Source organism: Hydra vulgaris, chromosome 06 (genome assembly GCF_038396675.1).
Source record: "Hydra vulgaris chromosome 06, alternate assembly HydraT2T_AEP".
In the NCBI taxonomy this organism is placed as follows: domain Eukaryota; kingdom Metazoa; phylum Cnidaria; class Hydrozoa; order Anthoathecata; family Hydridae; genus Hydra; species Hydra vulgaris.
The window spans coordinates 686,942-703,653 of record NC_088925.1 but is presented as its reverse complement, the minus strand read 5'-3'; the positions used below and the strand labels follow the sequence as shown (position 1 = coordinate 703,653).

General features: G+C 31.1%; 1 protein-coding gene across 2 annotated transcripts in view; it reads left to right on the top strand.

Moving 5' to 3' along the window:
* Positions 1-16,712, top strand: part of LOC100213781 (TNF receptor-associated factor 5) — a 73,309-nt gene extending 56,597 nt beyond the window's left edge. For both annotated transcript variants that reach the window (XM_065798909.1, XM_065798908.1), the window contains exons 5-7: positions 9,141-9,296; positions 11,593-12,188; positions 16,377-16,712. In XM_065798909.1, the coding sequence (XP_065654981.1) occupies positions 9,141-9,296; positions 11,593-12,188; positions 16,377-16,695 (1,071 nt within the window). In that variant the 3' untranslated portion in view covers positions 16,696-16,712. The remainder of the gene's footprint in view (positions 1-9,140; positions 9,297-11,592; positions 12,189-16,376) is intronic.

Here is a 16,712-nt window from a genome sequence, read left to right as displayed (position 1 = left end):
GCTTTATCGATGGAGCTAGGATCAAACGGCTATTACTGGAACCTGAAGAACTTACATTTGCAAAGGCTGTTGAGGTTGCTATTACTTTGGAACGAGTGACTCAAGAAGCCCGACAGTTGGATGGTTATGATAATGTGATGGTTGTAGCAACATCGCTACTTCCCCAAACAACTGGTTTTGCCGAAACAAATAAAATAACATGTTTTAATTGTGGGACATTATGCATGGGACTGCGAGGCAAAATGTTCACGCAACCATTGAGCCAAAAACTGCATCAAGCAATTGCAAGGTTTAAAAGAAAAAGGTAGAATTTGGAAATAATGGCATCCAGTATTCTCCTGGAAATGGCATTGCCATCATTAAAAGTTAAAATAAACGTAATGTTCGGAACAGCATTAATTGATTCTGGATGCACAATTACAGTGGTTCATGCTGAATCTACACGTGGACTTGTTTCGAAAAGTCAAAAATTCATCACAACTTTGGGAGGAACTGTGCAAGTACTAGGTGAAATGGTACTCAAATTGGAAATTGATGGAACATATTGAATAGTTAATTCGTTGATTGTTAAAGACAAACCATTCGGGTTTGATTTGATTTTTGGAATGGATGCTATTGAAAATTTTAAAGGAGCCAAAATCTAAGGTGATAAAAATCAATCTGTCCGAATGTTAGCATGTGACACGGCAAAATGTGGTGGAAATAATATAAGAAGTAAAGAGAATGAAATGAACAAAGAGAACGAAATAAACAAAAAAAATGAAAAAAACGAAGATAACAAAATAAACAAAGACAACGAAATAAACAAAGACAACAAAATTAAGCAGGATCAGGACTTTACAGCAAAGTTTGACGGAAAAAAGTGGTTGGCATCGTGGAACTGGAATAAAGAGCCTGCAATTATTAATATGATCCACGAATACAAGATGAGCGAAGAGCATGAACATAGTTACCAAAAAGAAATAAATGAATTGATCAACTCTACCATTCTTGTGCCGCATAACGAGCAAGCATTGGGACCACCTAAAGTATTGATTCTGTTCATGTGTGTTGTGCAAGAAAATAAAGATAGAAAGATACACCAAGTGGGAGACTTCCAAGCTCTCAACAAATTTGTAAATTGTCACACAGCAAATGCCAACGTTTGTCAAGTGAAACTGCGTCGTTGGAGGAAAATTAAAAATGCAAAAATTCTTGTTTTAAGAAAGCCTACCTTCAAATTCACATTATCCATAGGGCTTGGTGTAGTTCTTCTAATTGGAGGAGTAGTTATTGAAGATGCAGCATGGCTACGACTGACGATCTAGTGAACTAGAGAGCTAAGATTTATCCAGTAAATGGGATATAAAAGAACTCACAGTATACAGCAATAGCAAGAGCACTGTGGAATGATTAAACGCAATTTTAAAAGAAGAATATCGCGTAAAGAATCAGGGAATTTCTCAATTGTTAGTACAAAGACGCCTGAATACGATAAAGGAAATAGCAAAAGATTTTAAGATTATTGTACAATTGATTCCATCTGAACTAAATTTGGCCAATCAACTTTCACGAATTACTCGAAAATGGTGCAGAACAGTGTGTACAACCGGATTAATTCAACAGACAGACATATGGAAAGTTCATTCAATTGGTCTAGTTGTTTGGTAAACTTTGTTTACCAAACAACCAGAATGTATTATGTAAGAAGATTTCAGCAGCAATTGAATGTTGTAACCAGTACAACTCCATCAATCCTTATTCCATAAAATGGAAGCATGGTCATTTGAGTGTAAAGCAGAATTGGAATTGGGTTGCCCTCGATGTAGCGCATGTAGGTGCAGAACTGTACTTATCAATGATTGACTGCAGCCCATTACGGTATACAGTGTGGCATAAACTGGTAACCAAAACAGCGGCTGAAGTTGTCGGAAAGCTTGAAGAAATATTCTCCTTATTTGGCCTGCCAGTTTGCCTTCTAATGGACCTTGTTAACATGTTCACACATGTTAACAAGGTTTGCTGAAGAATGTTACATTAATTTAGTATATCGAGCAGCCCATCGAGCTCAAGGTAATGGTATAGTTAAACGCATACACAGAACAATTAAAAGAACAGTCACCCACTCACGTTGTTCGCTCTGGCAGTCTTGCTATACAATGAGACAATATCATCAAACTGTAGTGAAAGTCCATCGCAGCAATTTAAGCAAAAACGAACCTCTTTTATCCCAGGTGTAAATACACATAAGAATGCTAAAAAATGTGAAGTAGACAACATATTCAAGGAGGGTAACAATGTTTGGGTAAAACCAGCTCAAGAAACAAAATGTGATCAGTCGTGGGTATCAGGTATAGAACGGAAGCAAAATACCTTTTTGTTTGACGTCGAAACTGCTAATAGGGTATTCCCACGACATATCTCACACTTGCGTTGCCGTATTCCAGACTCTCAGAATATAAATGACTCATTTAACAATGGTCTTGATATGCCTAAAGATGAAGTTGAAAATGGTAAAGGAAGATATAACGAAGATGCCGTTCAAGTTTGAAATGATTCTCAAGAATGCAACGAACAAAAGATAATGCACTCCGGACAAATAATAAGAGCCCCACAACAATTAGACTCATGAGTTAATTCACCAAGAGGGCATTTAAGTTCTATTAAAGTTAGTGAATTAAAATTATTACGTATACATGGTAAAAAGTCATGTAGATAAAAATGATGAAAGTCACGCATTCATTTATGATTATTATTGTAAGACTTGTAGTTTTATAATTGTCATGGGAATTATAACTTTGTATTTATATATGATTTTATGTAATAGGAGAGTAGGTTGAAAAATGCTCAGATAGTTGTTTATAATATATGTATATAAACCAATGCAAGAATGCAACATCTCCACCCAAGTTTTGCAAAAGTCTTCTGTGACATTTGCAAAACTGCTTCGGACTTCTGTCAAAAGCTTTGGCAAAGTCAAGAAAACTTCCTGTAGACATGCTGTCTACAGGAAGTTTATGAGAAATGCTGTAAGGTAAAAAATCCATGGTCTTAGTTTTAAATTTGATATGGTCAAAATGCTTCCATTTTTTAATCACAAATGGGCTATTATGGTCACCTCCAGTTGATTTATTGGTGTGTAAAACATATATGTGTTTGTGAATGGAATAATATGTGAAGATAACTGAGGATATAAAAGCATTTGTGCATTTGACGAAGGATAATAGAGGTTAATCTGATGGTTTAACTGATTGGTTAGTATATTGGCAATGAATGCTCAGTTGCTACTTATTTCCCTAGAGGGTGAGCTCATAGAGGTTGTTTGATTGCTGATGATGCATTTGCTGTTAACATAAATATAGTGACATTTAGGGTTCTTTTGTTATCAGCTATTTTGTGTTCAAATTCTCTAATAGTGTCTATGTAAGTGAGATTGTACTCTTTTGGTGTTGCAATATCAGAGTGCAGTAGCCTGTGTGGCACTGCTAAGCGGAACAATATAAATGTTCTATGTTAACTTTGCTACTTCACTAATTATGAGTTAATTATAAGGGCACCAGTGGTATTAATCAAGTCATCATGTCATTTGGCCTCTAGGAAATTAAAGTCACCAGTAATTATTAAACTGTTATAGATGCAGCTAATTAAGAGAGATTCTTGTGGAAGTTTAAGCCAGAGCTGTTCCTAGATTTTGCATTGAAAATTGTTGCATAATTGAAAATGATCAATATTGCTGATGTTATTACTGCTCTTAACATAATTGGCTATGCCTCCTCCACAACCAGAACAATCTTTTCTATAGATGTTGTAGTTTAGAAGAGCAGAATTCACAAAATCCTCTTGACATTGCCTAGGCGAGTTCAATGAGTTTATTGGGGTGTAGAGATGTGGCGTTAGTGTAGAAGAAGTTTAGTGATGCTTTGAAAACATTTTTTTGTGAAGTGGGTGAAGGTGAGTTAGTGTATATTGAGAGCATGTATGTATAGATAATTATAATAACTTTAAATAGGTATTCAAAATTTTTATTTTGTAAATAGATTGGTGTCAGACTTTTAGAAGACACATATTATAACACAGCATTGTGCTACAATTATGTAAATATATTTGAAAAAAAAGTTTTATAGTATTTACTGATTATCTTGTTAAAATAAAAATTTAATTTTTATATTAAAAGTAGTTTTTATAACATCACATGGTGTTACGAGTAAATAAACCTACAAAAAAAGTATTTACTGATTGTTTAATCTTGGGAAAATGTTTCTCCTCCAATGTTATATTTAGTGGTAGATAGTAGTGCATTTCAATTTTAAAATGAAAAATGGCATGATTATGTTTTATTGTCAGATTTGGAAAAGAAATCACGAGCATATCAAGCTGTTATGTTAAGTTATACTTTTTTTTCAGAAACTCTAAACATTTATATATCATTGAATCTATTTGAAAATGAAAAAATAAACCTTTCTGTTATATTGGAGAAATAAGTGCTCGGAAATATTATTATTAGGACTTTTGAAAGTGTTTCAAACATTTACAGGAAAATGGTAAATGCTTTGATGACTTTTTGACAGAAATAAAATTAAGTAAAAACAGCTTATTAAGAGATAAAATTATTTCTGGTGTAGGACGTGACAAAATTACAAGAAAATTTACTTTCTAAAAGGATGTTCACACTGGGTAAGGCAATGGAAATTTTTTTTTTCTTTTGGAAAAGATGGTGTATCTGAACTACAAAATAATGAAAATAGTGAAAGTTGGACAACAATTATGCAGCAGAACAAAATGTAAATTACAGACGCAGAACACTTGTCATAAAAAAGATATTAGTTGAGGCATGGCATGCTAAAAGGTACCAAGTCTTCGAAAACTAGTTAATGAGATCAACTTATTGTTGATCCAATACTAAAAAAACTTTTTTACTTACCTTATAAATAAAAATTACATTTTTTTTTTTTGAATTTATGTGTACTAAAAGATGTTTTTCTAAAACTTTTTCTAAACCTTATTAATAAAAATTGCAGGTATAACTGTTATGGATTATCCATAACTTATAAAACACTTAATTTCGCTTATAAACAAAACCAATAATATTAAAAGCTCTTGCAGAGTATTTAATTAAACCAAAAATTTTAAGGCGCATTAAGTTCACTTAAAATTACTGTGCAAAAGAGGAAATAAATACTTCAATTTTTCAAATAAACTTTTTTTTAATTAAACATAAGTTTAATAATTAAGATAACTAAACAAATAAACATAAAAAATTTATTCTGTCAAAATTTATTATAATTATTAATTGAATTTAATTTTTTCGTCACAGCACAGTAAATATTATGAGATTCTTTAAAAAAATATCTCCACTAACAATGTAAAAGTAATTTTTTTCAATTTTTAAAATTCTTAAAGTTTCAAGTCTAAAAAAAAATGTTTAAGCCTAAGCTCCATTATTCCTAGTTAAAACGTAAACATAAAGTAAACATAGTTAGATCTGCTCTTGCAGCCATCCTTCAACCAGTGTCACATCGTCATAATGTTGTTTCTCTTTCTTTTTTCTATAAATATTATAATGGAGGTGCTATTGGAAATATTTAGAAAGTGCGAAATCTGATTTTTTGAAATAGAATAGGATAAAACATTAAAATAATATTTAAAATTGACGATGTAATTACAGTTACAGAGCTATTTAAATTAAATAACTGTTTGAATTTAAATTAAACAGTTGCATACTACTAACAAACTTAATAGGTTCTGATCATAAACAAATAATGTTGCTTAGGATATTTTTCAAAAACATTTTCAAACATGGATCAGAACAGTGAATTAATTACCCTATATGTTTGTAATAATGTAAAAACTGCTTTATTAGGTCAACCTACCTTACAAATATTTAACCTAGTTAAAGTAGACATTCCTAAAAGATTTAATAAAAAAATGTTTTATAACAATTTCCTTCAGTACTCAAAGAATTAGGAGTAATTAAAGGTAATCTTGAAAAGGGTAGGAATAACTACATGTTTTTTATGGCTAAATAAGATGCTTAAGATATTGGCAATTAACAATAAATTCGGAAAGTGTATGTTTTTTTTTTGTACCTTTTATTCGTTTTGTTTAACAAAATGTTTGAGTTAACATCACTTCCAGAAATTTTTGTAAAAAAATGAATCGAGTTATTGATGATTTAAAAGGAGTGGTAAAGAGTATGATAATTTTTTAGTTTTTGGCAACACAGAAAGTGAGTATAATTGAAACTTATTAGTATTGCTAATTATTAAGTTACCCTTAATTTAGAAAAGTGTGTATTCAATCAAAGTGAAATAGAAATTTTAGGACATAATTTTTTAGTAGAAGGAGTGAAATTTCTTACCATAAGTTGAAGCAATACAAAATTTTCTGAAACCAACATATTACAGCATTGCATAGTTTTCTAGATATTATCAAATTTTATTCAATTACTTGCTAAACATTTTGAGGCCATATTTGGAACCCTTTGTTACAACTTAAAACATAAAAAACCATCGTCATCACCAAGTTCTCTAAAACTTCAATTGACCAAGCCCTCTCTCTTTATCCATCAGCCAATATCGTTGTTGTTGGTGACTTTAATGCTCATCACACTGAATGACTTGGCTTGCAGTGACTCTGCAGGCATTAAGGTCCACATCTTTAGTCTTTCTCAATCTCTTACTCAAATAAACAACTTTCCAACTCGCTTTCCAGGCAACTCAAATCATTTACCTTCTTTACTCGTCTTATGTCTTTTTTCTGATCCTAGTCAGTGCTCAGTTTCTCCACATTCACCTATAGGTACTTCTGATACTTCACAGTTTGATCTCTCTAAGCTTATTCTTCTTCATCAGAATCCCCCTATCATTGTACCTCTTACAAATACCTTAAAGCTGACTGGGACTCTTTCTTTGATTTTCTTTGCGATGGCCCTTGGGTAGAAATCTTTTGCTTTCCTGCTGACAAATGTGCTTTTTATATAACTTCTTGGATTCAGGCTGGCATTAAATCTACTATTTTCTTTTAAGGATTCTAATTCGAGCCTCACTCTTCTCCATGGTTTACCTCACATTGTGTTGCTGCAATTCCTAATCAAAACAATTACTTTCATATCTATCAGCAAAACAGTTCTCCAGAAAATAGACATCTGTTCACTATTGCTAGATACCATTGTAAAAAGGTTTTGTCTAACGCCAAAGCCTGCTATTCTCCGGTCATGAAATCTTGTATTTCATCTGAAAAATTAGGTTTTTGTGACTTCTGGAGAATCTTTAACTGTGTCAATAATAAGGACAAATCTGTAATTCCACCTCTCTTGTATGGTTCAGATTTTCTCACCTCACCTAAAAACAAAGCTGAATTGTTTGCTAAGAACTTATCTTTAATAACATCTCTCGATTCTGCTAGTTTTGTTCTAACTGATATAGCTGACAAGCAGGTTGATCCATTTGAATCACTCCAGCTTTTGTATCTAAAGTGATTTCCTACTTAAACTCTTCTACAGCTTGTAGTCTGGACAACATATCTGTTATAGCCTTGCAGAAGTGTTCTTCGGAGCTGTCGTCTATACTTTCAAAACTATTTAACAAGTGCTTATCAAAGTCTTGTCTTCCAGCGTGCTGGTAAGCAGTATTCCTATTTTAAAAAATTCTAGAGAGTATCTGACTCGTCTAAGTACCGCCCCATTTGTCTTTTTCCTATCATAAGCAAAGTTTTTGAGTCCTTATTTAACAAACATTTAATCTCTCATCTTGAATCTAATAACTTTCTGATCAACAATATGGATCTTCTTGTTCTACAGCTGATATGCTAACAATAATAACCAATAGGTTTTGTCCTGCATTGGATAGAGGTGGAGAGGTTAAGGCTATCTTTCTTGGCATTTCTAAAGCTTTTAATAAAATTTGGCATGCTGGTCTTCTCCATAAGCTTTCTTCTTATGTTGCATCTGGTAACATCTTTAAGATTATTAAATCCTTCCTTTCCAATCGTAGTATAAAAATTGTCCTTGATGGACAGCACTTTTCTCCATATCCTGTCTCTTCAGGGGCTCCTGAAGGTTCTATCCATGGCCCTATACTCTTTTTAATTTACATTAATGATCTTCCGATCATCTCACATCTAAGGTTCGTTGATTACACTAACATTTATTCTTGTCTTGATAGGAAGTCAACACTCTCTGATTGCTCGGAGGGAGCATTTGAGCTTGAAAAGGATCTCACTTCTGCTACAGCATGGGACTCACAGTGGCTGGTAAACTTTAATTCAGATAAAACCTATTTTTTCATTAAAATCCATTTGATCGTTACCAGGATAATTTATATCTTCCTATATTTATGAACGGTGATGTACTTGATGAGTTGTCTACCCTTCATTTTCTAGGAATAACTCTTATTTCCAACCTTTCTTGGAAACCATATATCAAATCGATTGCAAAATTAGCATCTGCTAAGGTTGCATCTCTTTATCCTACTTGATATTTTCTTACTCTGGACTCTTTTATATTTTTTATCTCCATAAATCTCAAACCCGTTCTTGTATGGAATACTGTTGCCATATCTGGGGCAGATCTTCCAAGAATGAATTTTAGTAGATGGCGTCTTTAGTGCCATCTACTAAAATTCATTCTTGTGTTAGTTGTTATTCAATTAAGTCTTATCCTTTTTCTGTAACTGTTCCTTAGTGCTCCACAAACTCGTATTCAGCTAGTTTTTTTCCTTTACATTAGTTCTTTGGAATTCGGTTCTTTTATCTTTCCTGATTCATATAATTTGCAATCTTTTAAGTTGTCTATCAAATGTTATCTCACGCTATAAACTTCATCTTTTCTCTTCCAGTGACTTCCAACTCCAATAGTGGTTGCTTGCAGCCTTGTTGGAAGCAAAGATGTTGGGAAGAAAAGAAAAAAAAACTTTCATTTTTAGAACAAGTTATAGACAGAATAATGATCTCATTAGTAAATTCCTGCTGGTTCAGCTACAAAATAATTATGGGCTAATGATAATTATATATAGCTATTAGTTATAAATACATCATATTATTGGGTTTAATAATTTTGTTATTATACAAATTATAAAAAAAATAAGTTATATATAAATAAAAATATTATTTTAAAGATAAATTTATGTTTGATACATAAAGTAATTTTAATATTGTTATTTCAGAATCACCGTTTAATCTGTCCAATGAAAAAAGTTGATTGTCCGTATAATTGTAATGAAAAACCTTTTTTTACTGAGCTCTTTGATCACTTTAAATCATGTTCTAAACTTTCAATAAATCACATATGTCCTTTTCAATTAATTGGATGTAACTACAAGGTAATTTTTAATTTTTAGTTTTGTTCATGATATTTTTAATTTCATCTCATAAAACCAAATAAAAATATTTTAATTAGCAAATAGTTTTTTAATATTTTGATAATTTCACTTTATTTATTAGAAAATATTGTTATAGAAATTTATGTATCTAGCTAATGCATTTAATTATATATTTACAAATACAGGTGTGTACGAGTACTACACCAGACCACACCAAACTACATCGGAGTATAAATACTATATTAGTTAAAGAAATCATGCCTAAAATTCAAAGTTTTTGTAATTTTAATTGTGTATCCATGCATAAAATTACTTTTTTTTTATGTCATGATATATTCTACAGACTGATTTATATCCTGTTTTTCTACTAACTTCTCTAAAAAACTGCTTGCTTTTTTTAAAAATGGTTTAGGAACACAGAAGAAAACTGATACAGTTAAATTTATTGAAACTGAACTCATGGAAATACTTGAAACCATTATGAAATTGTAAAAAGAATCACTGATAAAGCGTAAGAAAGCATGTTAGTGAAAAAGGCAGATGAGTTAAAAAATTTAAACTACTTCAAAATAAATGTGTTAACAAAACATCCTATTTGACAATTTATATTAAAGAATTTATATTAAAGATTAATTTTATGCAGCACAGAAATTCCAGAACATCAAAAAATTCTCCTTAACCTTGTCAAAGTAAGAGTTGAATAACTTACTATCAAACATTCAATACAGTTTTCGCTCTTCTTGCTCTACAGCTGACTTTTGTGCATTAGATGGAGGCAGAGCTATTGTTCTTGATATATCTAAAGCTTTTGACAAAGCTTGGTATGCTGTTCTTCTCTATAAGCTTGCTTTATATGGTCTTGGAAAGTTTTTAAGATTATCAAATCGTTTCTTTTTAACTGCTTTATTAAATTCATCCTCGAAGGCCAACACTCTTCCTCACTCCCAGTAACTTCTGGAGTACCTCAAGGTTCTATTCTTGGTCCTGTTTTCTTTCTTATCTTCATTAATGATCTTCCTGACAACCTTACATCTAAAGTAGTTCTTTTTGCTGATGACTCAACTTTGTACCCCTGTCTTGATTTCACTTCTGTAACAGATTGGGGCTTACAGTGGCTCATAAATTTTAACTTTAACAAAACTCAATTATTTACTGCAAACAGCTATTGCATTATTTTCAACATTCTTATGTTAATGAATCGCTACCCTCTCACTGAGTCTTCTCCTTTACATCTTCTTAAATTATCGTTTACTACTAACATTTAATGGAAATTATATATACAATTGATTGCTAACTTAGCATCTGGTAAAGTTGCTTCTCTTTACTGTGCTTGCTATTTTCTTACTTCTGATTCCACCTTTATTAATCTTTTATTTATCCCAGTATGCAATATTGTTGTCATATTTGGGCTGGTTCTTCTAATGATTCTCTTTCTCTTCTGAACAAGGTCCAAAAACGCATTGTAAGCGTAGTTGAACTTGCTCTATTTGGTAAGCCTGAACCTTTTTTCCATCATCATAAAGTTGCATCTCTTTGTCTTTTCTACAAATACTATTGTGGTTGCTACTCAAAGGAGCTTTAATCTCTAGTTCCAACTTAAACTCGATCTCGCTTGACTCGTCATTCAGCAAAGTCTTGTTCATTTACTGTATCTATCCCTCCATGCTCTAAATACTTTTATTTGTCTGGTATATTTTTGTTTGGTTTTACCTGCTCTGCAACCCTTTGGGAATCACTCCCGTCATTGTGTTTTCCTGACTTATACAACCTACAATTTTTCATGTCTTTTGTCAACCGTTTCCTTGCTCTTTAACTCTATTCTTTTTTTTTTCTAGTAATTCCCAACTTAATAGTGGTTGCTTGCAGCCTTGTTTGGAGTGAATCAGAATAAAAAAAAATTTTTGCTAACTATTTATAATTATTTGTAAACCATTTAATATCATTTGATAACTAATACTTTCTTTTAATTCCCTTTAACATCTTAAGTTAAAGGAAGTTAGAAGAAATTAACTTTGCGTCTTTCATATTGTGGAACATTTTTTTTTTAATGGTATCAACTAGTATGTGGCTGCATTTGTGTTATTTTTATGCTACATCACACGTCCCTGGTAGTACTGTGCTCAATTTGTTTTTCGGGTTAGCGGCCTTTTTGTCGAGATTTGTGTTTTAGAGTTGAGAGAGGGTTGTAACCACAAAATGTAGCCTCCTGGACTGTAATGGCTCTCTTGGCGTCGGGGATTTTTTGGGGAATAATTAAAAAAACAATATGATTTGTGTTTAGTTCAACTTTTTTCAGGCAATTGATTCAGATGATCTCAATAGTCATCTAAAGTCCACAGATCACTTTCTCATTACAGTTGCTGTGGTAAAAAAACTGAGAGAAGATTATGATAAAATGCAACATGAGCTAGGAGTTCATCAAAAAAATTTAAAATCGAGTTCAGAAAAACAAGAAAAATTAGAGATTCAAATTAAAGATGTTAATGGTATTATAAGAGTGTTACAAGAAAGCTTATCAAACTTGTCAGGTACTGCAATAGTGTCAGATGATGAAATTAAAAATTTTGAAATAAAATTGAACCAATGTAAAAAAAAAATAGATGAACTTCTTCCAAAAAAAAATATGGATGATTTTCTATCTTTGCAGCCAAAGATCGAGGAGTTAACTAGCATTGCAGACAAGATAGAGGTTGATAATGCTGTAATAGGAGAAAGTATATCTGAAATTGACCTTAAATTACAGATGCTCGAAAATACAAGATACGATGGTAAACATTTGTGGCGAATTACTGACTTTCGTTTCCGTTTTAAACAAGCTGAAGAAGGTAAAACCTTGGCTATTCACAGTGCACCATCGTTTACCAGTCGTGGTGGTTATAAATTTTGCAGCAGGTAAATACAATTTTAATAATTTTAAAGCTTCTATAAAAATAGTTCTATAAAATTTATAAAACTTCTAAAAAACTTTGTAAAACTTCTATTTTTACCAGTTGATTAAGGACAAGAAGGAAGTTATAAATATACTAGTATGTGTTAATATCTTTTATAATATATAAGTTTAATTATATACACTTAGGGTTAACCCTAACCCAGGGTTAACCCTAACCCTGAACCCTGACGAGTCTCAGCTATTTTTAAATCTGGTGATGATACGTTAATTCACTGTGCTGAAAGTAACAAATATCATCTTTGCATTAGTATAATAAATAATCTGAATAAATACAGTCTATAGACCATAAAGATTATATTAATAACAATAATACACTGAAAATGAGAGGAAGCGGATTAAAAAAATGCTGGCGCTGTTATAACCAATTAAAGACTTTGTTTGGAGAACTTTTTTAAGTAAACAATATTAACTGTAGTTAATAACTAATAAAAATTATTTTGTACTTTAATTTACAATTATATATAGCTCATTCAGTTTTTGGTGAAATAAACTATATAACCTATGTAGTTCATTTCAACAAGAAGTGACTAATGTCACTACGGCTATTCTAAAACTCAAACAATATCAACAAGGATGTTATACTACTATAGGTTTTTAACATTTTTAATTAAGTATTTTTTTATATATTTAAATACCAATAAGCCATTTATATGTTTTTAATTAAATATTTTTCAAACATGATATTCTGGAGCAATAGATATGGTTTCGGAATGCAACCAGTCAAAAGTTTCATGACGTGATTTTGAATGTTCAGTAGCTGACTGGCCCATTTTCCTTTTATGTTATTTTGCTGGTGCTCAATATATCTTCATATAACTATCTTTTTAGTATTGCCAATGTGTATAGATTTGCATAAACATTTTAGTTGGTAGATACCTGGGTTATATATTGTTTATTGTTTAGACGTCTGGAATACATTGATTAAATTTGGAGCTAATGTGAATATAACTTTTATATTACGTTTCCTAAATTCATTTCTAAGTTTAAAACCCACAATTTATCCATGGCTTTATAATTAGTTGGTTGTTCATTGGTTGATTATTGGAATATTTGAAATCGTTTTTTATATAGTCTCTGGCAATATTAGTTGGGTTATTCTTGTTGTACCCACCATGACAAGGACAAGAGCTTATCAATTTTAATGGTGTCTTTGAGAGCATATTCTTATCACGCGACACATAAAACTCCTTGAATACTGATAATGCTAGGATTGATATTTGAGTTATGTTTAAGTAGAATATTAGTAATTGCTTGATGTACTTGTATTTCATAAGCTCCATGTATTATGTTTGCAATATTATCTAAAAAATTAGGTTGTTTTTGGTGATTTTTGAGTTCAACAGTGTAATTTGTTGCAGGATTTTGTTCATTTATGGTGTTTGGAATCATTTGTTGCTATTTTATTGAATCAAATTTAGTGTGAGAATTGTCTAGATATCTCACGAAAGTTTTTGGTTCACATGTTTTCTTTCTATTTTCTGTAAAAACGCTTCCGCCATAACAACCATTAAAGACCATTAAACCATTAAAGGTATTATTTAGATTTTGTTTTCATGTGAAAAATAGCAAATACTTAACGAAAGTTTTATTAATTGGTGTATGTCTACGAGAGTAAGTTTAGTTCTTGTTTATGTCTTTAGTTTTTATTTGTTTTATTATTATGTATAGTTTAGTTTATGTCTACAAGAGAAAGTTTAGTAAGTCTTTAAGTTGTCAATGTTATTAAATATTAATTAAAACTGGAATAGCTTCGTCAAATTGTATGAGTGAATTTAAATTAACTATATCAAATGAAACTTGAACTTTTTACTTTTACCTGGCTTCATTAACTATTCAAATTAATAATTTTTTATTTTATGTTGATTGAATAGTATTAAGGAGATGTTCAGATGTTCTATAAGGTAGTGTCTTATTTGTTGATACAACAGGATGCATTAGGTGATCTTTTTCGAGTTTGTGCGCCTTAATTGTTTCGAATAATCTAGGACACAATCTGATTGATACATTTCAAAATACGTAGTTGTGTCAAGCCTACTCTCTTAATTTACATAATTGTTTTTAGTGAGCGTGAGAGTTTTATTTATTGAATTCTACACACTTTATTCTATAACAAGAAAATAACTTTTTTTTTTGTAAATGCATATATATATCTAAATATATATATGTATATATATATATATATATATATATATATATATATATATATATATACACACACACACACACACACACACACACACACACACACACACACACACACACACACACACACACACACACACACACACACACGCACACACACACACATTTTGTAAATACATAAATATATATATATATATTATTATTATTATTATTATTATTATTGTTATTATTATTATTATTTTATAAGCATCAATAAATATGAATTTCTCTCGATACTAAATTTATTTTTTAAAAGAAATTTTCGCTGGGTTGTTGTGACCAGCGTTTTCAGCTATAAATAATATAAAATAAAGCTGAAGACGCTGTTCACAATAATCTGGTAGTGCGGTAGTGGTGTAGTGGTAAGAGCGCTTGCTTTGTAAGCGAGAGGTTCGGAGTTCGACTCACACCACGTCCCTGGAAGTACCGCGCTCAACTTAGTTTCTCCGCGCAGCGATTTGTGTTTCGGAGTTAAAGAGTTGAGAGAGGGTTGTACCACGAATAACAACTAAAAAAAAAATAAAAATAAAAAAAACACAAAAAAAATGAGTAGCCTCCTCGACTGTAGTGGCCCCCCTCGGGCCTTGGGGAGGTGAATAATCTTAAAAAAAAAAAAAAAAATCCAGCAAAATTTTCTTTTAAAAAATGAATTTAGTATCGAGAGAAATTCGTATTTATTCATGTTTATAAAATAATAATTGACATACATGATAATTGTTCAAACATTCAAAAAAAAATATATATATATATATATTCAGTAGTGGCCAAAAAATTAAGGCACGTCATAAAAAATAACTCAAATTTTTGTAAATTTTTTATTGAATAAGTACAATAGAAAATGTAAAATAAATGAAAAAAAATAGATGAAAATTATCAAAGTTGTTAATATTCAATAAAATGATAGTTATAGCAGCAATTTATAGCAAAAGTTTAAATGACTTGAATGTTATTGTTCAATACTTTGTCGGATGTCCCTTATAATCAAGCACGGCTTGTATTCTTCTTGGCATACTATTTACTAATGTTTTACAAAATTTTCGAGTGATTTCATTAGTCCACACTTCTTTAAGAACTTTTTGAAGATGTTCTTCAGATTTTGGCTGATATGCTGCAACTTTCTGCTTCATTGTATTCCAGCAGTTCTCAATAACATTAAGATTGGGTGAACTTGAGGGTCAATTAGATAATAATTCAATTTTATTATTTGTAAACCACTTCTTATCTGTTTTAGCTGTATGACAAGGTGCTAAATCTTGCTGGAAAATGCTGGTTTTAGTGATTTCCATGTGCAGTTTCACTTTGTCTTTCAATACACTTAGATACTTTTGTGCATTGACTTTTTCACCTTTTTTAAAGATGTGCAATCTGCATCGACCTTGCGCTGTTATTGCTCCCATACCATGACTGAAGGAGAATGTTTTACTGTTTTTATGGTTTACTTTGGATTCAGGCGTTCTTCCACAGGTCTTCTAACATAATTATAGCCCGTGCTTCTAATTTGTTGAAACGTACTTTCGTCTGTAAACATTACCCGTTCCCACCATTCCGGTGTCTTGTCTTTTAAACTCTTACAAAATTTAATCCTAGCTTGTAATTGAGATGAAGTTAATAAAGGTTTTTTTAGCTGGTCTTCTTGCAACTAGACCAAAGTCACAACACAACCTTCTTCTAATTGTTCTCGAACTAATAGTAAGTCCCCTTTTACGCTTTTTACCCATAATATCACAACTATGGCAACCTGACGATGTAAAATAAATCAAAATATCTTCAAAAAATCCAAACATAATAAAAAATTATTTGTATCCAAGGTAATAACGCCACAAATAAACAATAAGTTAAAAAAAGTTTAAAAAACGTAGCCTGCCTTAATTTTTTGGTCACTACTGTATATATATTAATACTGAATTAAATTATTTTTTTTAATAATTAATATATTTTTATGTTTTTAGACTTTATCTTAATGGCGATGGAAGTGGTTCAAAGACACATTTATCTCTCTACTTTGTTATTATGAAATCCGAGTATGACCAGCTATTAGAATGGCCTTTTAAGAAAAGAGTTACTTTTAAATTAATTAATGTTTTAGACCAAACCAAAAGCCACGTAGAATCTTTTATACCAGATATTAATTCTTCAAGTTTTCAACGCCCAGTAAGAGACATGAATATTGCTGCTGGATGTCCACAATTTTTCCCTAAAGCGTCTCTTTTTTCACCTAATTATCTTGTCGATGACACCATCTTCTTAGAAACTATTGTTAGTGAGTAAATGTAACTTATTTTAAA